Here is a 27,026-nt window from a genome sequence, read left to right as displayed (position 1 = left end):
CCCAGTCATGTCCGACTCTTCGTGACTCCATGGACTGCAGCACTTCAGACCTCCCTGTCCCTCACCATCTCTCAGAGTTTGCCCAAGTTCATGTCCATTCCATTGGTGATGCCATCTAGCCATCTCATCCTCTGAGGCCCTCTTCTCCTTCTGCCCTCAATCTTTCCCACCATCAGGGTCTTTTCCAATGAGTTGGCTGTTCACATCAGGTGGCCAAAATATTGGAGCTTCAGCTTCAGCATCAGTCCTTCCAATGAGTATTCAGGGTTGATTTCCTTTAAAATTGACTAGTTTGATCTCCCTGCTGTCCAAGGGACTCTCAAGAGTCTTCTACAGCACCATAGTTCAAAGGCATCAATTCTTCAGTACTCTGCCTTCTTTAACGTCCAGGTCTCATAACTGTACACGACCACTGGAAAGACCATAGCCTTGACTATACAGACATTTGTCGGCAAAGTGATGTCTTTATTTATTGAAATAATACATAGTTGTAATAATTGGAAAACTATGATAGTTATCATTAAATTTAAAAATATACATTCCTATGTTCTTTTTCTCTTATTATCTGTCAACATCAATAACAACCCAGTTTCTGTTACTCCTGCCTGTATGAAATTATTAAATTAGCCTTCCTGGCCATGGAACTCATTCTCTGTGATGACCCACTATCTGTCTGTGGAGTGTGTTTCTCTCTGAATAAATCCACTTCTTACCTATCACTTTGTCTCTCACGGAATTCTTTCTGTAATGAGACATCAAGAACCTGAGCTTTATTAGGTCCTGAAACCCAGGTCTGTGATCTTAGTAAGAATCCTCCCACTTACTAGCCTGTGAAATTACCCAGCCCATAAAAGCTAACTATGCCACATTTCGAGGCCACTGCACTCGCCCTCTGCAATGGCCCACACTCTGTCTGTGAAGTGTACTTCTCTCTAAGTCCACTTCTTACCTATCAACAACAACAACAAAAAGGTAGCCTTCCAATTCTTCTATTCTCTTTCACTGATGTTATATGAATTTTTATATTTTGTTTCTAAATTGATATTTTAATATTAAGAAGTTCCACAGTTAAGAACTCTGTTTAACATTATGTGTTGCCTTTGTTTATCCTTAACTTTGGACTTGACGATACATTGACCTAGTTTTGGTGCTCAACAGTGCTTTAACATAATAATTTATCATCTAGAGCAGCACTGTCCAACACAGAGAAGCCATGTGTATAATTTTAAATTTTCTGGTAGCTATATTTATTAAAGTCATACAGGTAAAATTAATTCAATAAATTATGTTATGTAAGTCAATAAATCCAAAATATTATATTTAAACAAGTTATCCATATAAAATGATTAATGAGATTCTTACATTATTCCTTTTTCCTTTAAAACCCAATGTGTATTTCATACTTACAGATCTCAGAATTAGCCACATTTCAAGTGCTTAACAGCTGTATTTTATGAAACAGAACAGCTCTACAGAATTTATTTTGATTCATGTTTCAGTTGGCTTAAGTACATCCTCAAATAATTCTTTTCAGGAATGACATGTTGGTTAAAGAGATACACATGAACAACAGCTTAGGTACAGATTTACTGAATTTACATTAAACTCGGAACAATTTCTCAATTATCTTCTGCTATTTATATGCTGTAAAAGGGAATTAGGAACCAAGCTGATAGTGGTTGCTTTTCTTTTGTAGGCAGACATTTTTCTTTATCTTTGTATCTCAAAAATTTTGCTAGTATATATGTAATTGTGGATTACTTTCACTGATTTTTAAATTTTTTTCTGATTCAAACCTTACTTTTTTCTATTCAGGTAAGCTGCCTTCAACTTTATCTTTGATTACTGCTTCTGTTCCAATTGAGTGGCTTCAGTCTCAAAATATCTATGATTCATTAATTTGTGTAGGTTTTTTCCTTTTCTGACCTCCTACTACTAACTTTTCTCATTTTCAGTTCTTCATTCCTTTCATTTGTAGTCTAACACACCGTTTCTCGTTTGTCTTCCAATCACTGATTAAAATCTTTTCAGGGTCATTTCTATACTTCAGCATAGAAGATTTTAATTCCTATGTTTCATATTTACTTTCTTTGCATTGTTACTTTTGCATCTCAACTAAAATTCCGCCTGCTTTTCTTAACAGCTTTCTGCTCCTATCATAGGGACTGTGTCTTTTTGCCTCTTCTGGAGAATGCAAAATAGCGTTTACATTTTTTCTTTTAGTTTCTATATTAAATCATTTTTCAGAAGTCTACTTTTTCCCTAAGTCTTTAGAATGGTGCTTAATTTCCCTAGTTCTTCATAATTGGGGCAGGGGGTGGGGGGCAGTGACCCTAGTTTAACCATTCTGGGATGGAAAAAGGTGATACAGAACTTGTTTCCTAAAAGGCAAGGCACGTAGGTCACTCAAGGTTTCATTCACTATCTACCTGGGCTGCCTGGTGGCTCAGCAGGTAAAGAATCCGCCTGCAATGCGGGTGACCTGAGTTCAATCCCTGGATTGGGAAGATCCCCCAAGAAGGGAATGGCTACCCACTCCAGTATTCTGGCCTGGAGAATTCCATGGACTGTATAGTCCACGGGGTCACAAAGAGTCAGACACGACTGAGTGACTTTCATTCATCTTGGCTGCCACATAAACTCAGCAGAAAGAACCACGAGTTAAGACTGACATTCATATGCCAACAGCTAGTTTTCACAATAAGTAATACATAACCCAAGCCTAAAGAGAACAGTAAGAACAGTGCCCAACCTGCTTCAAAGCAAAGCCTTGCATTTGTCTTTACCCAGTTGATAAGCACAGCTCCTACGTAATTTTCAAAGTCTGTTTAGAAATTCATCTGGTGCAGTGGATCACTATAGAGTGAGACCATCAATTCCAAGAGGAAATGTCTCGATTATTCTTTGCCACACATCAAAAGAATGAGCCTGTTCAGCAGAGTAATGATGTAGGCAAGATTAAAAGGAGACTGTTTTCAAGAACTTTGACAGCATTCATTTAGAATGCTAATTAAAAGAGAAACTTTATCTATTAAGAGTGAAGTCTACTTGATAAACACTTTGTTAATGGTTAGGGTAATTTCAAAGTTTGAGAATTAGAAGAGAGTATTTTTTTAAGTTTTCTATAATTTAGACTATCACTAATTCAGACACCACCACCATCACCCTCCCCCATAATTGAGTAAAATTTTTTCAATGCATAACTACCTTGAAGTATGCTAATGTCTGCAAAGCATGCAAAAATCCAAGTCTTACCATCTGCTGGATGATTCATTTGTAAATCTGCTAGTATTCCTTTGGGAAGTTCCAGGATTGATTTTTTAATCTCATTATAAAAACTTGGTGGGAATGAATTCAGTCACTTTCAACACGTATGAAAGTATTCTGAGCACTGGGAACAATGTGCCACGTTCATCCTTACTGTTTAGTCACTAAGTCACATCTGACTATTTGCGACATGTTTAAATAGTATGTATACTATGATCAAAAATATGAGTGTTTCAAGTAATTGCTTGGAGATCTGGAGTTTTAACTGAGAGTTCCAGAAAAAACAGAAGCATATTTATTAGTCACAGAGAAGAACTCTTTCTAATTTTGGCCCAAACTAGCCATTGCTGGTCATAAAGTAAGAACAATGCATCATCTGGCTCCTTTAGGGAAAGAACTGTAATCCACCCATGTTTACACTCCTGCACTCAAAATGTCCTTCAAGGTTAACTTTTTTTTATCTGCTTCTTAGATATCTGCTTCTGAGGCTGTAAAACTGTATTTAAAATATGAATGAATCTCTCATCAATCTTTTCTTCCATGTGTTTTAACTGTATCATGTAAGAGTTTTCTTCAGCTTCTCACCCAATTGGCATCACATCTTGACCTCTCTTCTTATCCTGCCCTGTATTAGGGAACCTAGCTTCATAAAATTTACTGACTTGGAACCCAAGCAATTCTTTCACAAGTTCCAAGAACTGCAGCTGCGAATATGAGAATTTCAAGAGTCTCCAGGACTGCACAGTTGCAGGAGGAGTTGTTCATAGCTGAGTTTGCAGGATAATGTCCTTGGAATTGCACATTTCACAGTCCTATAGGCCATAGGTGTCCACCCTGGGCTTCAATCCAAGATTTAGCCAGGGCCTAATGACACTATGGCAGGAACCGCTACACTGTTAAAGGAGGGGGAGAAGAAACAGTCCTTGGCACACAATAGGTGCTCCATAAATATTTGTTGGAAAAGAAGGCATCACAGGAAGTTGTGACTGGAAAATCATGGGAGTCCTGTAAGTTAAAATGCATCTGACTTCTTTCTAGTGAGGAAACTGACTTTGCATGCCTAAGAGCTGTCCTGGCAATGAATGGGATTTCTCCCCTTGTTTGGAATTGTTACAGATCCAGAACATTCCCATTCACTCTGCTTTCAGTCAAACTGAACAAATATTTATTGAACATTTTATTATACACTGTCTGGCAAGGCATAGTTTCTGCCTTAAAGTAACTCAAATCTAGTAAACACATAGTCAATAAAAAGCTATTTACAGGGACTTCCCTAGTGGTCCAGTGATTAAAACTCCATGCTTCCAATGCAGGGGCCCTGGGTTCTATCCCTGGGCAGCAAACTAAATCCCATATGCTACAACTAAGACCTGGCACAGACAAATAAATAAATAGATAAAACACTTATTTATAATATAAATAATATATTATACTAATATAATAGCAAGTAATAACTGTGTAGAAGTACACAGATAACAAACAAATGAGGGAGTGACAATTTTGTCCTGAGGTTCAGACCAGGGTTTCTAATAAAGGCCAGTTTTTGTTGTTTTTTTCATCTTTTTTTTTTAGTTGGAGTATAATTGTTTACAACGTTGTGTTAGTGTCTGCTGTACAACAAAATGAATCAGCTATATCTATACATATATCCCCTCCCTCTTGAGCCTCCCGCCCATCCCTCATCCCACCCCTCTAGGTCATCACAGAGTTGCTTTTTAAATTTTATTTATTTTTTAATTGAAGGATAATTACTTTATAGAATTTTTTTTTGCTTTCTGTCAAACATCAATGTGAATCAGCCATAGGTATACCTATATCCCCTCTCTTTTGAACCTCCCTCCCATCTCCCACCCCATCCCACCCCTCTAGGTTGATACAGAGACCCTATTTGAGTTTCCTGAGCCATACAGCAAATTCCCACTGGCTATCTATTTTACATATGGTAATGTAAGTTTCCATGTTACTCTTTCCACCCTCCCCTCCCCTCTCCCCATGTCCATAAGTGTATTTTCTATGTCTGTTTCTCCACTGCTGCCCTATAAATAAATTCTTCAGTACCATTTTTCTAGATTCCATACATGTGTATTACAATACAATATTTATCTTTCTCTTTCTCACTTCACTCTCTGTAATAGGTTCTAGATTCATCCACTTCATCAGAACTAACTCAAATGTGTTCCTTTTATGGCTGAGAAGGAGATCAGCCCTGGGATTTCTTTGGAAGGAATGATGCTAAAGCTGAAACTCCAGTACTTTGGCCACCTCATGCGAAGAGTTGACTCACTGGAAAAGACTCTGATGCTGGGAGAGATCGGGGGCAGGAGAAGGGGATGACAGAGGATGAGATGGCTGGATGGCATCACTGACTCAATGGACGTGAGTCTGAGTGAACTCTGGGAGTTGGTGATGGACAGGGAGGCCTGGTGTGCTGCGATTCATGGGGTCGCAGAGTTGGACACAACTGAGCAACTGAACTAAATATTCCATTGTGTATATTTACCACAACTTCTTTATCCATTCATCTGTCGATGGGCAGCTACATTGCTTTCATGTTCTAGCTATTGTAAATAGTGCTGCAATGAACAATGGGATACATGTGTCTTTTTCAATTTTGGTTTCCTCAGTGTATATGTCTAGGAGTTGGATTGCTGGGTCATATGGTGGTTTTATTCCTAGTTTTTTAAGGAGTTTCCATACTGTCTTTCATAGTGGCTGTATCAATTTACATTCCCACCAACAGCTCAAGAGTGTTCCCTTTTCTCCACACGCTCTCCAGCATTTATTGTTTGTAGACTTTTTGATGATGGCCATTCTGACTGGTGTGAGGTGATATCTCATTGTAGTTTTGATTTGCATTTCTCTAATAATGAGCGATGTTGAGCATCTTTTCATGTGTTTGTTAGCTATCTGTATGTCTTCTTTGGAGAAATGTCTGTTTAGGTCTTTTTCCCACTTTTTGATTGGGTGGTTTGCTCTTCTGGTATTGAGTTGTATGAGCTGCCTGGGTAGTTTGGAAATTAATCCTTTGTCAGTTGTTCCATTTGCTATTATTTTCTCCCATTCTGAGGGTTGTCTTTTTACCTTGCTTATAGTTTCCTTTGCTGTGCAATAGCTTTTAAGTTTAATCAGGTCACACTTGTTTGCTTTTGTTTTTATTTCCGTTACTCTAGGCTGTGGGTCATAGAGGATCTTGCTTTGACATATGTCATCGAGTGTTCTGCCTATGTTTTCCTCTAAGAGTTTTATAGTTTCTGGTCTTACATTTAGGTCTTTAATCCATTTTGAGTTTATTTTTGTGTGTGGTGTTAGGAAGTGTTCTAATTTCATTCTTTCACCTGTAGCTGTCCAGTTTTCACAGCACCATTATTGAAGAGGCTGTCTTTGCCCCATTGTAAATTCTTGCCTCCTTTGTCAAAAATAAGGTACTCATAGGTGCATGGGCTCATTTCTGGGCTTTCTATCTTGTCCCATTGGTCTATATTTCTGTTTTTGTGCCAGTACCATACTGTCTTGATGACTGTAGCTTTGTAGTATAACCTGAAGTCAAGAAGTTTGATTCCTCCAGCTCCATTCTTTTTTCTCAAGACAGCTTTGGCTATTCGGAGTCTTTTGTGTTTCCATATGAACTGTGAAATTTTTTGTTCCAGTTCTGTGAAAAATGCCATTGGTGATTTGATAGGGATCTCACTGAATCTGTAGATTGCATTTAGTAGTATAGTCATTTTCACAATATTGATTCTTCCTACCCAGGAACATGGAATATCTCTCCATCTGTTTATGTCATCTTTGATTTCTTTCATTGGTGTCTTATAATTTTCTGTGTACAGTTCTTTTGTCTCCTTAGGTAAGCTTATTCCTAGATATACAATTCTTTTTGTTGCAGCAGTGGATGTTGACACAGATGCAGAACACTGTCATCACCACCAGTATCCCTCATGCTGCCCATCTGTAGCCACACCCACTTCCACCACACCTCACTCCCTCTTTAACTCTCAGCAACCACTAATCTGTTCTCCGTTTATAATTTTGTCATTTCAAGAAAGCTGTACACATGGAATTTATAATTTGGGGGGTTGGCTTTTTCACTCAGCATCATCCTCTGGAGATTCATCCAGGTTGTTGCATGTCCCAATAGTTTGTTCTTTTTCTTGCTGAATAGTATTCCACGATATGAACGTACCACATTCTGTTTAATCGACCACTGGATAAATACATCTGAATTGTTTCCAACTTGAGGTTATTAAGGATAGAACTTTTATAAATATTCATGTACAGGTTTTTAGATTGTAGTAAATGCACAAAACATAAAATTAACCATCTTAATCACGTTTAAGTATGCAGTTCAGTGGCGTGAAGTACATCCACATTGTTGTAAACCATCACCAGAAACCATCTCCAGAATTCTTTACATCTTGCAGAACTGAAGCTGTGTACCAATTAAACAGTATTCTCCCCTGAGTCCCTGGCATCCATGACCCCACTTTGTATCTCTATGACTTTGAGTACTCTAGATACCTCATAAAACTAGAATCACACAGCATTTATCTTTTTGTGATTGGATCATTTCATTTAACATAAAGTCCTCAGGGTTCATTCATGTCACAGAATATGTCAGAATTTCCTTCCCTTTCATGAATGAATAATAATTCCACTGGATGTACTTACCATATTTTGTTTATTCATTCATTCAAAAAACTAAGATCATAGCATCCAGTCATATCACTCTATGGCAAATAGATGGAGAAACAATGGAAACAGTGAGAGATTTTATTTTCTTGGGCTCATAAATCACTGCAGATGGTGACTGCAGCCATGAAATTAAAAGATGCTTGCTCCTTGGAAGAAAAGCTATGACCAACCTGCTGCTGCTGCTGCTAAGTTGCTTCAGTCGTGTTCGACTCTGTGTGACCCCACAGACAGCAGCCCACCAGGCTCTGCCTACACAGCCTACTAAAAAGCAGAGACATTACTTTGCCAACAAAGTTCTGACTAGTCAAAGCTATGTCATGTACAGATGTGAGAGCTGGACTATAACGAAAGCCAAGCACCGAAGAATTGATGCTCTTGAACTGTGGTGTTAGAGAAGACTCTTGAGAGTCCCTTGGACTGCAAGGAGATCAACGCAGTCAATCCTAAAGGAAATCAGTCCTGAATATTCATTGGAAGGACTGATGCTTAAGCTGAAGCTCCAACACTTTGGCCACCTGATGTGAAGAACTGACTCACTGGAAAAGACCCTGATGCTGGGAAAGATTGAAGGTAGGAGGAGAAGGGCACAACAGAGGATGAGATGGATGGATGGCATCACCGACTCTATGGACATGAGTTTGAGCAAGCTCTGGGAGTTGGTGATAGACAGGGAAGCCTGGCGTGCTGCAGTCCATGAGGTTGCAAAGAATCAGACATGACTGAATGACTGAACTGACTGACTCATCCATTAACAGACATTTGGGTTGCTTCTACCTCTTGGTTATTTTGAATAATGCTGCTATAAACAAGAGAGTCCAAATATCTGTTCAAATCCTGTTTTCAATTCTTCTGGGTATATATCCAGGAGTAGAATTGCTGGATCATATGGTAATTCTATTTTTAATATTTTGAGAGTTCACCAAAGTGCTTTCCACAGTGACTACACCATCTTACATTCCCATTAACATTGCACAAGTGTTTTAATTTCTCCACATTCTTGCCAACTCTTGCATCTTTTTTTTCTTTTTCCTTTATACTTGCCATTCTAATAGAAGTGAGATCACATATACAGATTGTGTTTCCACAATATTTATGTGAATATTAACATATTTATGTGAATTTTATGTGAATATTTATGTGAATATTAACCTTCATTTCTCTGGATAAACTCCAAGGAGTGTAATTTCTGGGTAACATGGTAGTTGTATACTAGTTTTTTTAAGTAACAGTCAAACTTTTTCAGAATAGTTGTACCACCAGCAATATATGAATGATGTGGTTTCTCTGTCAAATTTCTCATCAAATCCTCACCAGGATTTGACGCGGTCACTATTTTTACTTTAGCCATTCTGCTAGGTGTATAATGGCATTCTCACTGTGGTTTTAATTGCATTTCCCTAATGGCTAATGGGGCTTCCCTGGTGACTCAGATGGTAAAGAATCCACCTGCAGTGCAGGAGACTAGGATTTGATCCCTGGGTCAGGAAGACCCCCTGGAGAAGGGAATGGCAATCCACTCCAGTATCCTCGCCTGGAGAATCCCATGGACAGAGGAGCCTGGTGAGCTACAGTCCATTCTGTCGCAAACAGTAGGACATGAGTGAGCAACTAAGCATGTACACATGCATACAATGGCTAATGATGCTGAACATTATTCCAAGTGGTGATTTGCCATCTGTATACCTTCTTTGGTAAAAATGTTTCTTCATACCTTTTGGTCATACTCTAAAGGGACTGTTTACTTTTTACTTTTGAGTTTTGAGAATTGTAGATATCAGAACTCTCTTGGATAGTAGCATCATTTGCAAATCTTTTCTGACTGTAGCTTATCCATTCAATTTCTTAACAGAGTATTTGGCATAAGAAAGGTTTTATGTTGATGAAGTCCAACTTATTCATTTTTTCCTGTTATAGGCAATGTTGTTGATAACAAGTCTTTCTTTCCTAGCCCTACACTCCAAATATTTTTTCTTTTTTTTTTCTGTTTATAGTACTACCTTTTACACTGAAGCCTGTTTTTAAGTTTTGAAATATAGGTCGAAGTTTGAATTTTTGCCTATGAATGACCAAATAGTCCAGCCCCCAAAACTCCAGCACCATTTGACTATATTATCTCCACTAAATTACTTTTTAACTTTTGTCAAAAATCATTTGGGCATATTTGTATGGATCTACTTCTGGCTTCTCTGTTGTGTTCCACTGATCCATAACTCTCTCCTTTCCCAGTACCACCAAGTCTTTGTTTCTATAGCTATGTGCATGCTCAGTCACTTCAGTCATGTCTGACTCTTTGTGACCCTCTGGACTGTAGCCCACCAGGCTCCTCTGTCCATGGGATGCTCCAGGCAAGAATACTGGAATGGTTGCTGTGCCCTCCACCAGGGGTCTTCCTGACCCAGGGATCAAATCTGCATCTCTTGCGTCTCCTGCACTGGCAGGCAGGTTCTTACCACTAGCACCACCTGGGAAGCCCTCCTATAGCTACACATTCTTTTCAGATCAAATACACTGATTTTTTGCACCTTGTTCCTTTTTTTAAGTTATGTTAACTGTTGTAGTTCCCTTGAGCTCTGAGGAAGAGAGGCAGTTTGTTATTGCTGGGAGAGGGTGAACTCCTTATGTGATTTCCAGTAGCATTTGATAAGGATGACATCTGTACCATTTGTCATTTATGATGTGCTGGTTCTCTACTAGGCCTCCTGTGACATCAATCACTTCAACAGGGAAGAAGAAGGATGCTTCATTACCAACTAGAAGTGGAACTCCATGTTCCCCATTTGGTCTCCACTGATACCATGGTGGGGAAGAGACCTCATTATTGGCCAGATCCCTACTTGGTCTTCTCTGAAACCACCATAGTGGGGGTGTTAGGGCACTGATAGTCATGTGAGGCTAGACATTCAGTTCACCACCCCCAGCCATTGTTGGCAGCGGTAAGGATAGGGCCCAGTTTTTTCTGTACTGTTTGGCTGGAGTAGAGCATCTAGCTAGCATCTAAAAGTTTTCTATCTTGCTAGACTGCCCCTTCCCTGGTCCTTTGGATAGAGACAGCAGGGTTTGGGGAGGGGGGGTGCATTTACTGTCTGGGTCTTTGGCATTTCCAGGTTTATAGTGTCTCCAACTTCAAGTATGAGATGTATAAGGCAAAAAGAAAACCCAGAAAACTCACCACTGTGCCATTCCCCAGGTCCCAATATCTCTAGCTGGTTTGGCTTCTTCTGTTTATCTTTCAGAGTCTTTTGGGTTTTGTTTGTTTTATATAAAATGACCAGAGTTTTCCATTATACTTAGCTTCAGTTGTATTTCTTCTTGTAGTAACAAGAAAAATTATGTCTACTCCATCTTCCCTGAAGCACACCTGAAGGCTTTTAAGGAGCAGAATGACATAGTCAGCTATGTCACTCCAAAAGCTATGCTTTTGGAAGATTCTTCTGGCAGGGAAGAGAACGGACTTCACAGAGGAAAATGGAGGCTCAGTGAAATCTATTAGGTAGGAAAAAACACGGGGCTAAAATAAAGCTGTGGCAATGAGAATGGAGTGAAAGGATCTGAAGGAAACAGAATTCAGGAGATGGATTCAGTAAATGTAATGACTGGTGAGGAAGAAGAGAGATACACATGTGATTTCTAGGTTTTGGGTTGATGTTACTAATGAACAAAATGGCACCAATTCAGTTAGGAAACATGGGAGTAGTTCAGTTCAGTTCAGTTCAGTCGCTCAGTCGTGTCCGACTCTTTGTGACCCCATGATTCGCAGCACGCCAGGCCTCCCTGTCCATCACCATCTCCCGGAGTTCACTCAGACTCACGTGCATCAAGTCCGTGATGCCATCCAGCCATCTCATGCTCGGTTGTCCCCTTCTCCTCCTGCCCCCAATCCCTCCCAACATCAGAGTCTTTTCCAATGAGTCAACTCTTCGCATGAGGTGGCCAAAGTACTGGAGTTTCAGCTTTAGCATCATTCCTTCCAAAGAAATCCCAGGGCTGATCTCCTTCAGAATGGACTGGTTGGATCTCCTTGCAGTCCAAGGGACTCTCAAGAGTCTTCTCCAACACCACAGTTCAAAAGCATCAATTCTTCGGCACTCAGCTTTCTTCACAGTCCAATTCTCACATCCATACATGACCACAGGAAAAACCATAGCCTTGACTAGACAGACCTTAGTAGGAACTTGTATAAAGATGATGAGTCCAGTTTGGGAACTGCTGCTTTTGAGGTCTCTGTTTTCCTCTAACTTTGGTTCATAAGTAAGTTTGGCACCTTCTTTTCATCTTATTTTATGTCGTTCAACTAGAAAATCAGAGAATGGGATGCTGCCCTTTTTCTTAAAAATGAACTAGCTCTCCAAAGAAGATATACAAGCAGCCAAAGAGCATATGAAAAGGTGCTTAACACTATTAGTAATTCTTGGACTGCTAGAAGATCAAACCAGCCAATCCTAAAAGAAATGAGTCCTGAGTATTCATCAGAAAGACTGATGCTGAAGCTGAAGCTCCAATACTTTGACTCCAATACTTTGACTACCTGATGTGAAGAACTGACTCATTGGAAAAGACCCTGATGCTGGGAAAGATTGAAGGCAAGAGGAGAGGGGGACAACAGAGGATGAGATGGTTTGATGGCATCACCAACTCGATGGACAGGAGTTTGAGAAAGCCCTGGGAGTTGGGGATGGACAGGGAGGGCTGGTGTGCTGCACTCTATGGGGTCGCAAAGAGTCTGACACAACTGAGCGACTGAACTGAACTGAAATGGAAATCAAAATACAGTATGATACAACTTCATATTGTATGAAGTTGTTCATATTATAAACATGCTTTAAAATTTTAACGAATAACCATAACAAAGTGTAGGGGAAGGTTTAGAAACACTAGAATGCTCATATTTTGTTGATAGGAATAAAAGTGTCTAGTCATTTTGAAAAATATCTGAGCAGTTTCTTAAAATGTTGAAATTATTGTTACCATAGGATCCAACAACTCCACTCCTGGGTATATATCCAAACTGAATAAAAACATACAACCACACAAAAACTTAAACACAAATATTCACAGCAACAATATTCACAGTGGAATCAACTCAAATAAAAAGAAATAGAAAATATCCATACTGTGGAATATCATTCAGCAATTTAAAGAAATGATATTCTGATACATGGTACAACATGGATGAATCTTGAAAACATTATGCTAAGTCAAAAATGCCAATCACAGAAGACCATATATTATATGAATCCATTTATATACAATGGCTAGAATAGGTAAATAGATGGAGACACAAAGTAGATTCATGATATGCTATAACTGGGAGTGTGGGTCTCAATTAAAAGTGACTGCTGTCAGGCAGAAGATTTCTTTTAGGTGTGACAAAAGTTTTCTACAATTAGATTATGATGATGATTGCAAAACTCCACAAATATACTAAAAGCCACTAAATTGTACACTTTTAGCAGGAACACCTTCTGGTATATGAACTATATCTTAGTAAAACTGCTTTTTAAAAAAATCTCTTTTTACTTTTTAGCTATTAAACATATAGAATCATGAGTCATCACTTTTTTCTGTATTCATTCTTGTTTCTGGGTTCAACTGTCTTCTTCCTGAGATGTATCCTTTAACAGTTCTCTAAGTAAGAATATGCGTGTCCTGTGCTGAGTCATTCAGTCATGTCTGATTCTGCGACGCCATGGGCTGTAGCCCTCACGTACCTCTTTCCATGGGGATTCTCCAAGTAAGAATACTGGAGTGGGTTGCCATGCCCTCCTCCGGGGGATCTTCCCAACCCAAGGATCGAACCCAGGTCTCCTGCATTGTAGGTAGATTTCTTTACCATCTGAGCCACCAGAGGAGCCCAAGAAAGAATATATGTATAATGAATTCTCTTGGAATTTCTTTGCCTGAAAAATGTCTTTATTTTGGCTTCACTCTGAGTAATGTTTCTTTCGGTACAGAATTCCAGATTGACAAAGTTCTTTTCCTTTATCATTTCACAAATATTCAATTTGTCTTCTGACTTCTAATTATGCTATTGAGAAGTATGCAGTCTATTGGAAGATGCATTATTAGGATAATATATATCTGAGTAACAGAGACTCAAAATTCCAAAATATCAAACAATATAGAAGTTTACGTTCAGCTGTATAGAATCTGAAGGTAAGCATGTCAGGGCTGATACATCATCTCTGTTTCACAAAATCTTCTGCGTGTGATCATGATTCCTATGGCCCATGGTGGCAGCTGGAGCTCTAGGTACCCTAGTTGTGTTCCAGGCAGGATGGTGGAGAAAGGATAAATAAGAAAATTAATAAAGGGAGCATAAGAGCCTCATGAAAGTTTGTTTCCAGAAATCTACCCCAACAGTTCTGCTTACACTACACTGACCAGAATTAGTTACATCATACTAAGCTTCAAGAGAACCTGAAGAAAGCACTCTATTTGGAGGCATGAAGACATGGGCCCCACTAATAATCAAGGTTCTTTTAATACAAAAGAACTAAACCTATAGTCTCAGATATAGTAGCTTCCAAGAACAAGCATCCCAACAGGCCCCAAGTGGACTTTGTAAGTCATACAGTGACATATCCACCACATTACAGGCCACCCATATTCAAGGGGAGGGGGCATGGGTTTCACATCTCAGTGGGAGGCTTGTCAACATCACACTATAAGAAGAGCATGTGGGATGGTAGATAGAGCTGCAACTATTTTTGGAAAACATGATCTGCTATATGTTTTAAGAATCCAAGTTCAGACAGAAGTCTCACCCCAACTTCCCAGCCTGCACAGACCAAGGCCTTAACTCCCTTCCCCAGGTAGATGTTAAAACACATGTTACTAGATTCCACGGAATTAACAGCACCACCCCCACAGAGCATAGCTGCAGGCTCAGCAGGCATGTTTACAGCCTGCTGTACTGATATTAAATTTCTCTTTCATTTCTACCACCTGCAAGGTTCCCTTTCTTTACTGCAAGTTTAACTATGGGTTTAAAGACATTTTTAAAAAAATATTTTACTCAGCACTTCTACATGCTTATAAAAATTAAACGATTTTTGGGTTTTCTTAGTCCACCTCTTACTGGAATCAGAAACTTTATCCTAATTTTATTCAAAGGATTATACATTGAAACGGAAGAAGAGGAGATGCTTGGCATACAAAAGCCAACCCATGTCTTCCCTGCCCTCCTCAGGATCACATTATACACACACACAAAGCTCTGATCAGATATTTCAAGTGGCAAGGGGTTAAATATCTGTTAGTGTCTCAACAGGTTGGACCATTATTCCCACTAAAGAAGAAGCAACTGACCTACATGTAGAAAAAGAAATAAACTGAAAGTAGAAGAGAGATGATGAAGGCAAGGGTGTCAGCAGACACCAAAGCAACTAATATAATGGTCATCCTGCTCCACACAAGAGACCAGGAGGAGCGTCTTTTTATTCCTAAAAGAGAGGTGGAAATAAAGGGTAAAGAATGGAGGAAGGTGGACAGAGGAGGATCAAGAGACAGTCAGCTGGGAGCTGCATGGGCAACATGGTCTTTTTTAAAAAATTACTGGCTGTGGGATGGATGGAAGAATTATTGAGAACAGAACTATGACATTAAATTGTCTGCATGCAATTGCATACTGTGGTCTCTCTTTTCGTCATCTTCAGTTAAGTTCTGCTTTGACCAGTAGTCTGTGGTTGCTCGGAAAGCAGAGAGGAAGAAGGGGCTTTGGCCTGCTTCTTGGTCTACGTCAGTGCAGATATGAAAAAAGCCAGAAGCATATAGAGGAACACAATCAGGAGAAGTAGGAAATCAGAGTCAGAAGAACACTGTCATCCCAGGTATTCACGGGATACTGGGGTCTGCTCTGAACCTCCAAAGGGCACACAACAGTGATCTAAACCCATTTACCTAGATCTCAATGGGCTTCCCTGGTAGCTCAGATAGTAAAGAATCTGCCCACAGTGCAGGAGACCTGGGTTTGATCCCTAAGAAGGGAAGATCCCATGGAGAAGGGAATAGCTACCCACTCCAGTATTCCTGCCTGGAGAATTCCATGGGCAGAGGAGCCTGGCAGGCAACAGTCCATGGGGCTGCAAAGAGTCAGATATGACCGAGCGACTAACACTTCACCTAGACCTCAAAAGATCAAGAACCTCCAACTAATACCTGGGTTACATATCCTCCACAAGCTCCTAGACAGCTACTTGTAGTACCATTGACCATCCACTGGTGGACCAATGGCTAACGTACTGGGGATCAAGTGATATAGCAGACATATTCAAAGACTTGATCAAACACATTCAAAACAAGAAAAGCAGAGTGAGTTTCAATTCCCCCAAACACATTAACAGTCCAGTCCATCATTTTGACCATAAAATCAACCTCTTCTAAGACAACATAAGTTATCTTTTTTTTTAACATTTACTTTGTATTGGGGTGTAGCCAATTAACAACGTTGTGATGGTTTCAGGTGGATAACGAAGGGACTCTGCCAAGGCAAAGGGAGTTTTCCATCACAGGATGGGTTCCTTCGCAGAGTTCATGACCCCTCTAACAGGGATGTCATAAACAGGATGAGTTTTATGGGAGATGGTGAGTTTTGGAGTGGTCATTTGCAAGTTCTAGTCTAACTTGAAATTTTTCATTTCTAAGATAATGGGGTTGATGTATCTATTTACTGAATCAAGCAGATTTGCTTGGCTGATAACAACTATATTTGATGAAAGGGATGGAGAAAGAGGGCAAGTCAGAGCAGTGGGACCTTTGTGGTCAGAGAGAGAAATCTTGGATGAACACTAGTTAGGGAATAACTCCCTGCATGTTTTTTCCCTTTTCTTTTTTGGCTGGGTGGGGTCATCGCTGCTGGGCGCAGGCTTTCTCTAGCTGCAGTGAACAGGAGCTACTCTTCGCTGGGATTCACGGGCCTGTGGCAGCGGCTTCTCCTGCTGCAGAGCATGGGCCGGGTAGCTGCAGCATGTGGACTCAGCAGCTGTGATGCACAGCGCCTAGCTGCCCCTCAGCATGTGGGATCTTCCCAGAGCAAGGGCTGAACCCTTGTCCCCAACACTGGCAGGCAGATTCTCAACCACAGACCACCAGGGAAGCACCTGTCCCCCATGGCAGTTCTGAAGCACAAATATGTCATGACAAAAACTAGACCATAATGGTACAGGTAACAGTATGGAGGGTGATTTGAAGCTACAAGAAAGAAGCTAGGGGCCAGACTAGCAGTTCTTCTAACAACCTTGTTGTGGGAGAGGAAAGGCCAGAGCCAGGTGGGAGATGACCTTAGAAAAGAGAAGATTAGATTCAAGAGGTGATGCAGAGAAGTGCCAGTCACAGGGGTGGATTAGACACGTGGACATCACCAGATGGTCAACACCGAAATCAGATTGATTATATTCTCTGCAGCAAAAGATGGAGGAGCTCTATACAGTCAACAAAAATAAGACCAGGAGCTGACTATGGCTCAGATCATGAACTCCTTATTACCAAATTCAGACTGAAATTGAAGAAAACAGGGAAAACCGCTAGACTATTCAAGTATGACCTCAATCAAATCCCTTATGATTATACAGTGGAAGTGAGAAATAGATTTAAGGGCCTAGATCTGATAGATGGAGTGCCTGACAAACTATGGAATGAGGTTTGTGACATTGTACAGGAGACAGGGATCAAGACCATCCCCATGGAAAAAAAAATGCAAAAAAGCAAAATGGCTGTCTGGGGAAGGCTTACAAACAGCTGTGAAAAGAAGAGAACTGAAAAGCCAAGGAGAAAAGGAAAGATATAAGGATCTGAATGCAGAGTTCCAAAGAATAGCAAGGAGAGATAAGAAAGCCTTCTTCAGTGATCAATGCAAAGAAATAGAGGAAAAGAACAGAATGGGAAAGACTAGAGATCTCAAGAAAATTAGAGATACCAAGGGCACATTTCATGCAAAGATGGGCTCGATAAAGGACAGAAATGGTATGGACCTAACAGAAGCAGAAGATATTAAGAAGAGATGGCAAGAATACACAGAAGAACTGTACAAAAGGATCTTCACAACCCGGATAATCACGATGGTGTGATCACTCATCTAGAGCCAGACCTCTTGGAATGTGAAGTCAAGTGGGCCTTAGGAAGTATCACTATGAACAAAGCTAGTGGAAGTGATGGAATTCCAGTAGAGCTATTTCAAATACTGAAAGATGATGCTGTGAAAGTGCTGCACTCAATATGCCAGCAAATTTGGAAAACTCAGCAGTGGCCACAGGACTGGAAAAGGTCAGTTTTCATTCCAATTCCAAAGAAAGGCAATGCCAAGGAACGCTCAAACTACTACACAATTGCACTCATCTCACATGCGAGTAAAGTCATGCTCAAAATTCTCCAAGTCAGGCTTCAGCAATACGTGAACCGTGAACTTTCAGATGTTCAAGCTGGTTTTAGAGAAGGCAGAAGAACCAGAGATCAAATTGCCAACATCCACTGGATCATGGAAAAAGCAAGAGAGTTCCAGAAAAACATCTATTTCTGCTTTATTGACTATGCCAAAGCTTTTGACTGTGTGGATCACAATAAACTGTGGAAAATTCTGAAAGAGATGGGAATACCAGACCACGTAACCTGCCTCTTGAGAAATCTGTATGCAGGTCAGGAAGCAACAGTTAGAACTGGACATGGAACAACAGACTGGTTCCAAAGAGGAAAAGGAGTACGTCAAGGCTGTATATTGTCACCCTGCTTATTCAACTTCTATGCAGAGTACATCATGAGAAACGCTGGACTGGAAGAAACACAAGCTGAAATCAAGATTGCTGGGAGAAATATCAATAACCTCAGATATGCAGATGACACCACCCTTATGGCAGAAAGTGACAGGAACTAAAAAGCCTCTTGATGAAAGTAAAAGAGGAGAGTGAAAAAGCTGGCTTAAAGCTCAACATTCAGAAAACAAAGATCATGGCATCCGGTCCCATCACTCCATGGGAAATAGATGGAGAAACAGTGGAAAAAAGTGTCAGACTTAACTTTTGGGGGCTCCAAAATCACTGCAGATGGTGACTGCAGCCATGAAATTAAAAGACGCTTACTCCTTGGAAGAAAAGTTATGAGCAACCTAGATAGCATATTCAAAAGCAGAGACATTACTTTGCTGACTAAGGTCCGTCTAGTCAAGGCTATGGTTTTCCAGTAGTCATGTACGGATGTGAGAGTTGGACTGTGAAGAAGGCTGAGTGCCAAAGAATTGATGCTTTTGAACTGTGGTGTTGGAGAAGACTCTTGAGAGTCCCTTGGACTGCAAGGAGATCCAACCAATCCATTCTGAAGGAGATCAACCCTGGGATTTCTTTGGAAGGAATGATACTAAAGCTGAAACTCCAGTACTTTGGCCACCTCATGCGAAGAGTTGACTCATTGGAAAAGACTTTGATGCTGGGAGAGACTGGGGGCAGGAGGAGAAGGGGACGACCGAGGATGAGATGGCTGGATGGCATCACTGACTCAATGGACATGAGTCTGAGTGAACTCCGGGAGTTGGTGATGGACAGGGAAGCCTGGCGTGCTGCAATTCATGGTGTTGCAAAGAGTCGGACATGACTGAGCGACTGAACTGAACTTAGATCGTCTTTCCATAATCTCCATCAGTCCCCACAAACTCCACCAATAAAAATTAAATAATAATATACTATCCTTTGACAAGAACAATTAACATCTGTTCTGTCTTATGTCTGTATGTAATTACATATTGTTGTTGTTGCTGTTCATTCACTAAATCATGTCTGACTCTGCTATCCCAAGGATTGCAGCATTCCAGGCTTCCTGGTCCTTCACTATCTCTTGGTTTACTCAAATTCATGCCCATGGAGTCAGTGATGCTATCTAACCATCTCATCCTCTGCCACCCCCCCCCCTTTTAGGGCTACTGAAAACTGGAAATTGTACTGTTCTATAGTACAGAAACTAAACAGAACCATTGTACTGCTCTGCATGCTGGCTCCTGCCTCTGCCTCCTCCACCACAGCACAGCCCTTCCAACTACAGCAGTGGTTCTCAATTTTGGTGTGCATCAGAATCACGACTAGAGTTTGTTAAAACACAGACTGCTGAGACCCACCCCAAAGAGTTTCTGATTCAGCAGATCTGGTGAGGGGTTCAAATACTCACATTTTTAACAAGTTCCCTGAGACCCCACTTTGAAGATCACTGAGCTGGATTGCTGCCCCCTTAGCCCCCAAAGCTGCCACTGCTGAAGATAACTTTCCATGGGAGCAAGTAGGAAATGAAGATGTTCGGTCTGTGACCACTGTTGAGGTGGGACCTAGCGCTCTACATGGGACCTGAACATTTTAGAAACAGTTACAGTTGTTTAAGACAAGCCAGGAAATCACATCCTCTTCCTACACTGTCCTGGGCCCTTTCTATGGCTGTAGATCATCCACAGAACACACTGCTGATAACACTGAATGCCCAGCTAATAGTCATAGCTCACCACCTCTTGAGACAGTCCTCAGCCCTTTCTCCTACCCATTTCATCCTATCCTTGCTCTCACCATCCTGGTTGTATAACCCATCCACTGTCAACTCAAGCTCCCAATCCCTGCAACAAACCCTCCTCACCATGACCATCAATTTAGAAAAGATCTCTAAATAGCCTCAAGCATTTTATGGGACATTATATGAATTTGCCTTGGGCTCCACGATGGACATCACCATGTAATAAGTACTAGGCTCAGCACCCAGCCTAGCTGTACACCCCTGTCTGCCTATGCCCATCTCTGCCCAGGAAAGGGGACCATTCACCCAATCAAACACCCAGTACAAAAATACCAGGCGACCTCTCTTTGCTTTATCATCCATCCACAGAAACTACTCCAGTTCCTTTATAGAATAATCTATTTTCAACACTATCTGGATGATTACCTCCCAAAGCAAGAGAGGTCACATTTGTAGGCATTACTAATTAGGCTCCATTTTCTTATTGCTTTGGACACCACTATTTTCTTTTCAACCATTGCTAATCTCAGGGGAGAAATGATTCGCCCCTCAGTTAGGGAAGCAATCAAAACTCCAGAATGGAGCTGCCCAGCTACACAAGCTCTGGGGCTGACCCCTCCCTCCTCACAGTCTCTTCCAATGCCACATGCTCCATCACAAAAAAAGTGCTCTGTCCACTGCACTGGCCTACTCTATTCCTGCAGTAGAGCTGGACACCAAAATCTGGGCTTTTCCTGCCACACTGTGGCCATGTCTGAACACTACACATGGCCTTTACTCCTTGAAAAGTGGTATTGGTCTGTGTTTTATTTTTGTTTTTGTTTTTTGAAGGAATGGAAGTTACCTTCCTTACCTGTTAACCTCCATGCACTCCCCAAGCCTCAAGGATTGCCTGCCTCCTCCAAGAGGGCTCCCCTGAATCCACCCACACCCCCAACCAGATGAGGTCTCCAGCATCAGGCTCCCATAGCTTCTGTACCAACCTCCATCATTTCCCTCCACACAGTCCATTGGAGCCCCTTACTTCTCCAGTTCCCTGATTAGACTGTGAGCTCTTTGATGGCAGAGATCTTGCTTTAATCAGAATTTGTGTCCTTAGCATATAGCACAGGGCCAGGCCCACAATGATGTTCAGTAACTATTTGAATGAGTAACTAAATGAATGGCCAAGTGAACAATTACATGAAGCAATCCCTTTGTCCCCTCCCTTTCTTTACACACTGAGGAAACACTTTCAGGCATCTGGGGAAAACAATGCCTAAATCTGCTATCAATCAATCATTTTCCTCACAGTAAGAATGAACCCCCTGTGTTTCCCCTCCCAGGGGGATTTGTATATCAAGTTTTTCCCTTATTTTAGGTGATTCCTGATACAAGTAAGCTGGCGGAAGGGGATGGTGGAGGAAAAGTCTTCCCACCCCAGATGAAACCAACTGTAGTCGAGGTCACAGCCACATGGATCTCTGAAGCCTGCCCTGTGGTAAAGCTTCAGCACCTCCACCATTGAGCTGGAAGACCCCCCAACCCCCAAGTCCCAGAATCAGCAAACTCTAACCCCTTAGACCAAGGAGGAAGTAATGTGCACTGGGAATAGCCAAGATTTGGAATTGGAAGATCCAGAATTCCGGCGATGAGCAATTCTATATCTTTCCTCCCAGCCTCGTTGTTCTCATTTGTAACAATGGAGACACTGTGGCTAACGTTAGCCCTGCCTGTCAGAGAGCTTCAGTGCAGTACTCACCCCAACCATTGCAGAGAGAGGGGTGGTCCCCACACAGAGGGGCTCCAGCCCCAGGATAGCTAGCCTCATAGTGAGAGCCATTCTAAACCATCTGTTGACTCAAAGCCAATGTACTTTGGGTGCAAGCAGTGCCTGAAAGTCAGGGTCACTCTCAACTCCTCATTTTCCTGCACACCCTCATCTTTCTGCAGGTTTCTGAGGGGAAAATAATATTCCCTACTTCCTTTGAATCTCACTCCCCACTCCTTCCTGCTCCTTTCCCTCTACTCCCAGGGGGATGCCTTCCTGTTACTCACTGTACCAACTGTTGTTAGACAGATGCTCTGATTAAGGTCAGGTTAATCAAAAGCCACTGCTAAGCCTAAAACGATGAGGACAGGGGTGGCAAAGGGACTGACAGGATCCAGAGTTTTGGAGGACTCACCTCCTGACACCCCACCACCTCATGGCACAGCAAGTGTCTCCAGTCTAAATGTCACAGGAAGTAAGCTTAACCCATGGGTTTTGGAATCAACTTCTTTGAGGAAAGCATGGTGTTCTGGGTGGTGGTGTCAGTCACACAGAGAAGAAACCCAAGGACTGGGCTACACTGTGGAAGTGACCCTGTTCATAAGTGGACTAGAGAGAGCCTGCAAGACTGGTAAATCAGATGGCCGAGGTAGGATGGGAAGCCAGCCCTTGGAAAAGCCAGATGTCTTCATGGATCTGTGCTCCATTTACCCTAGGCTCCTTTAGGGTTCCTTACTATAATCATCAGAATTCATCTCCATTGCAATAAGGGGAAACCAAGAAAAGTATATGGATTCAAGCAGGGGCACAATCTACAGAGAAACGAACATGTTGCAGAGGAATCAGGGATCAGAGTGTAAGAACCCAAAGGGAATGAAAACTAAGGAAGCCAGTGGGCCAGCCTCTTCCTCCCCACCCCAGGTATCTTCCGCTGAACAGGGTCCAGTCTTCACAACCCGACCTGCCTGCGTTCTTGTCTCTCCTAATCCTGTGCTGGGCCATGGGCACCATCAGGGCTTCCATGTGTCCTGAGAGGTGTGAACGTTAGAGAATGCTACAGTGCTCCACCTTCCAGTCTCAAAAGGCAAGTCTATCATTCAAATCCTTCCAGTCTTCCCAAACTGAACACTTCAAAAGAGGTCATTTTCAATGTGGTGAAGTGAGGTGAGTGACAATCAGACAATGCTACATTGAGGATTTTTTTTTTCCTTCCTAAAAGTCACCTTTTTTTTTTTCCTCTAGGACTTGCTATAGAAAGATTTAGTAGATAACATGCTATCTGAGTCTTTCCCAGGACATAGGACTAAGTCAGCAGATTTTTTTTTCTTTTCAGAATTAGTCCAACTTAACTGGTTTGCCACTATCTACTTTTTTCCTGTGTAGATATTATTTTTCCTCATCTCTTCACTCAGCTCCTACAAATAAGCTTTCAAGTGACACACCATCCCTCCAACCCAGTCTCACAATTTAGAAAACGTGGAAGCCGTTTACAAGAGGAGGCACCCTCTTCTCTCTGTGAAGGGCCTAAGTGCTCCAGGTTTCATTCTGGCCTCATGGTTAAAGGGCTCCATCCCCTTCCTAACCTCGTGAGGAGCATCGGAACAGCAGGGACTCCCGTGGAGGTGCAGCCTGCACTGCGTGGTCACATTACTGCTCCAGCTTATTCATTTGCCTGAAGAATAAAGGAGACTTTATTTCTTCATCTTCTGCTCAGGAGATGAAGAAATAAAGGGACTAAAAGCATGTTCATCACCCTCGCTGAGCTGGGGGATGACATACTTACTCTGGAAATAATGATTCCAAGTAGGACAGCAGTGAAAAACAGGGCCTGTGAGAAGCAACTGTTTTATTACAGTTTCTAAAATGTGAGCACTTAATGCTCTTTCATTATCATATATTATTACAGTTCTATAAAAGTCATTTTTAGGAATCAATCCCAAATTTTTGAAGCTCCCCACCCCCTGCCAAAAAAGAGCTAGAAGGCAGAGTTTAGAAGAAGCCCTAACAAAAGAGAAATGATACTTTTGCGCCTCTAGGTTTTAAGACTTACTATGGCAGAATCCACACTCAAGACTGGGTCAACCTTTATGAACAACACAGTAACTCAGAATTTGTGTAACCCCTCTCAAAGTGTCATTTCAAAAGACGGCAACTTTTTTTATAAAGGAGAGAAGGTAGGTACGAATTTCCTGTTTTTCAGATGGGAAAGCTAAGGCATAGGAAGTATCAGTTAAATTACTTTAAGTGAAAGCCAGCAAGCAGTGATGGTGCTGGAACAAAAATACATCTATTCTGATTCGCAGTTCTGCTATTTCTCCACTGGATGCTCCACCCATTTGGGGAGCATCTCCCCTCAACCCTACTCAATCTCCCTTGATATTTCCACTCCAAGGAATCTGGATTTTCATCCAAGGGAATGCATTAACTTGCCGTGATCACTCTGGCACAGAAAACACCAAGAGGCTGTTGACTTTTGCTCATCCATCGGGATCAAGACCTGGAGACAGGAGTCAAGTGAAATTCATGGGGAGCTCCCAGGCCCTTACAAACAGTCCAGTGCCAAAGGAGAAGCAGTCATGGATTGCATCTGAGCTTCAAAATGTCAATGAACTGAGGCAAAGCCAGTAGAGCTAGGCCTTGAGTCCACATTGGGAGGTGACAATGCTTCCACACTTCTATGGACCTTGACAGCTACAAGCACTTCACAGACTCTTCTGTACTCATTCTTCAGAAATGAGTCTCACCCCATGGCAGGACACTCAGGGGACCCTCCAGTGCAGTACTTCTCAAATTCAAACATGCACAGGAATCTAGGGATTTGCTAAAATGTAGGTTCTGATTCAGGAGGTCTAGGGGAGCCTGGGACCCTGCATTTCTGAAAAAGTCATCAGATGATGTCAGTTCTGCTGCTCCCAGGACCATACTTAGCACAGCAAAGCCCTAAAGCACAATTTGATACACCACAATTCCAAAGATTGAAAAGGCAATAGCAATGAATAACTCACTGGTGATAGGGCTCAACTGGAGTATTAGCCCACTGAATATACCTCCTATATTACTCTTTTATGGGCAGTGTTTTCCTGACACCTGGCAGGGTGAACCACACAGGCAAAAAGCCACTGAAGGAGCTCAGGAGAGGAATGAAACAAGATTTACTCACGGGAGAAGCGGGCAAGTGGCCTGGCAGTCTTATCTCCGGCTTCATTTGCAACTGGAAAAAAAAAAAAAACAAAAACAGAAGATGCAGTTAAGTACAAGGCACGTGTGTCTACAGAAAATGCCAACCTACAGCTAATCCTCAGGAGGATTCACTATTAAGCTGTGTTTGAGAGTCATTGTAAGAGGATAAAAGCAACTTCACTCCCTCTCTATATTTCCAGTGCTGCTCTCACTGCCTAAATGAAGCCAAATGTCTTCATCATTTTGATTAAAACAGTGAATTAGGCTGGAGACAACCTAAACAGTACCTAGTTTACTGGGCTTAGGGGAGTTAACTGGTCTGCAGGCAGAGTAAGAGGTGTGTACACCTGGCTTCCAAGCCAGTGCCCATCCTTCTGCTTCAAGCTGCCTCTCAGTGGGATGTCCTTCAACACACAAATGTACCCCAACCACCTGACATCAGTCTGATTTTCCTGATCCATGGGGCAAATCAAGGCAGGGATTTCAGAAAAAAAAAAAAACAGTAAGGTTGATTTTTGTTAAGGATATTTAAATTTAGAAGCCAACAAATAAGAGGATTGAGAAAATTGTTCAGAAAGCTTCTCTAGAAAACCTTACCCCTAAGGTTTCTCAGCAAGGTCATTCACTCTCCTCTGCAAAACCTCTCTATAACCTATCATCTCAATAGGTTCATAATTACTATCCCCTATACTGATGAACAAGCTTCCCAGGTGGTACCAGTGGTAAAGAATTCGCCTGCCAATGCAGGAAACGCAGGAGACACAGGTTCGATCCCTGGATTAGGAAGATCCCTTGGAGGAAGGCATGGCAACCTCTATCCCATGGACAGAGGAGACTGGCAGGCTACAGTCCATAGGATCGCAAAGAGTTGGACATGACTGAAGCAGCTTAGCATGAAAGCATACTGATGAACACCATCGTCACGGATAAAAAAAGGTTAAACTGAAACACAAGGTTCAATCACTTTAAATATCACTTTCAATGCCCATAAAGACTATAACCCTGGGTGTTTTGTAAGTATGTATGATCAACTTGAACGAACACCCAAAGCAATCAAATGGAAAAAACTTTTTCAATATCTTAGTTTAGGAAAGAACATCCAATACATAGGCAGAATAAAGGAAATTGCTAATGTAATCATTAAAATCATTCTCATCTATGAAAATTTGCAGTGCAGGATGCAAGAAATAGCTACTTCAGAAATGTATTACATCATTTTACAAAGAATACAAGGAGTCAACAAATTCCTTTCACCGTTTCAAAAAGGTGAAATTTTTAATTTACCATAATTTTTTAAATTAATGGATTCAATCTCAGCTACTTTATATTTCTGTCATTTCCATGGACCATTGTCTCCACTCTGTATATATTATAAACAAGACACTGTACAAAATGACCAGCAGGGGGAGGTGACATTGCATCCTGCTTCCAGTATCTCACACTCCAGCATTTTGAAAAGAAATAGATAAATGGAGAGAGAAAGAGAGAAAGGGAGGGCAGGAGAAAGTAGTAAGACCTAGTTAGCTATAGACATGAGTTTCCCTGGCCTGAGTTCAAATTGCTTCCTCTTTGGACACTATAGATCTCTAAGGTTATACTCCAACATATTTGCTGCAGAAAGTGATGGGCCACTATTAAAGTAGGATCATGCAGACCACTGCCATCA

General features: G+C 41.4%; 1 protein-coding gene across 6 annotated transcripts in view; it reads right to left on the bottom strand.

Moving 5' to 3' along the window:
• PDE1C (phosphodiesterase 1C) overlaps window positions 1-27,026 on the bottom strand; it is a 531,506-nt gene that overhangs the window by 426,666 nt on the left and 77,814 nt on the right. For all 6 annotated transcript variants that reach the window (XM_042249215.2, XM_042249217.2, XM_042249219.2 and 3 more), the window contains exon 2: window positions 25,341-25,391. In XM_042249215.2, coding sequence (XP_042105149.1) covers window positions 25,341-25,391 — 51 coding nt within the window. The remainder of the gene's footprint in view (window positions 1-25,340; window positions 25,392-27,026) is intronic.

This window comes from Ovis aries, chromosome 4 (assembly GCF_016772045.2).
Source record: "Ovis aries strain OAR_USU_Benz2616 breed Rambouillet chromosome 4, ARS-UI_Ramb_v3.0, whole genome shotgun sequence".
NCBI lineage: Eukaryota > Metazoa > Chordata > Mammalia > Artiodactyla > Bovidae > Ovis > Ovis aries.
This window is presented reverse-complemented; position numbering and strand designations above follow the sequence as displayed.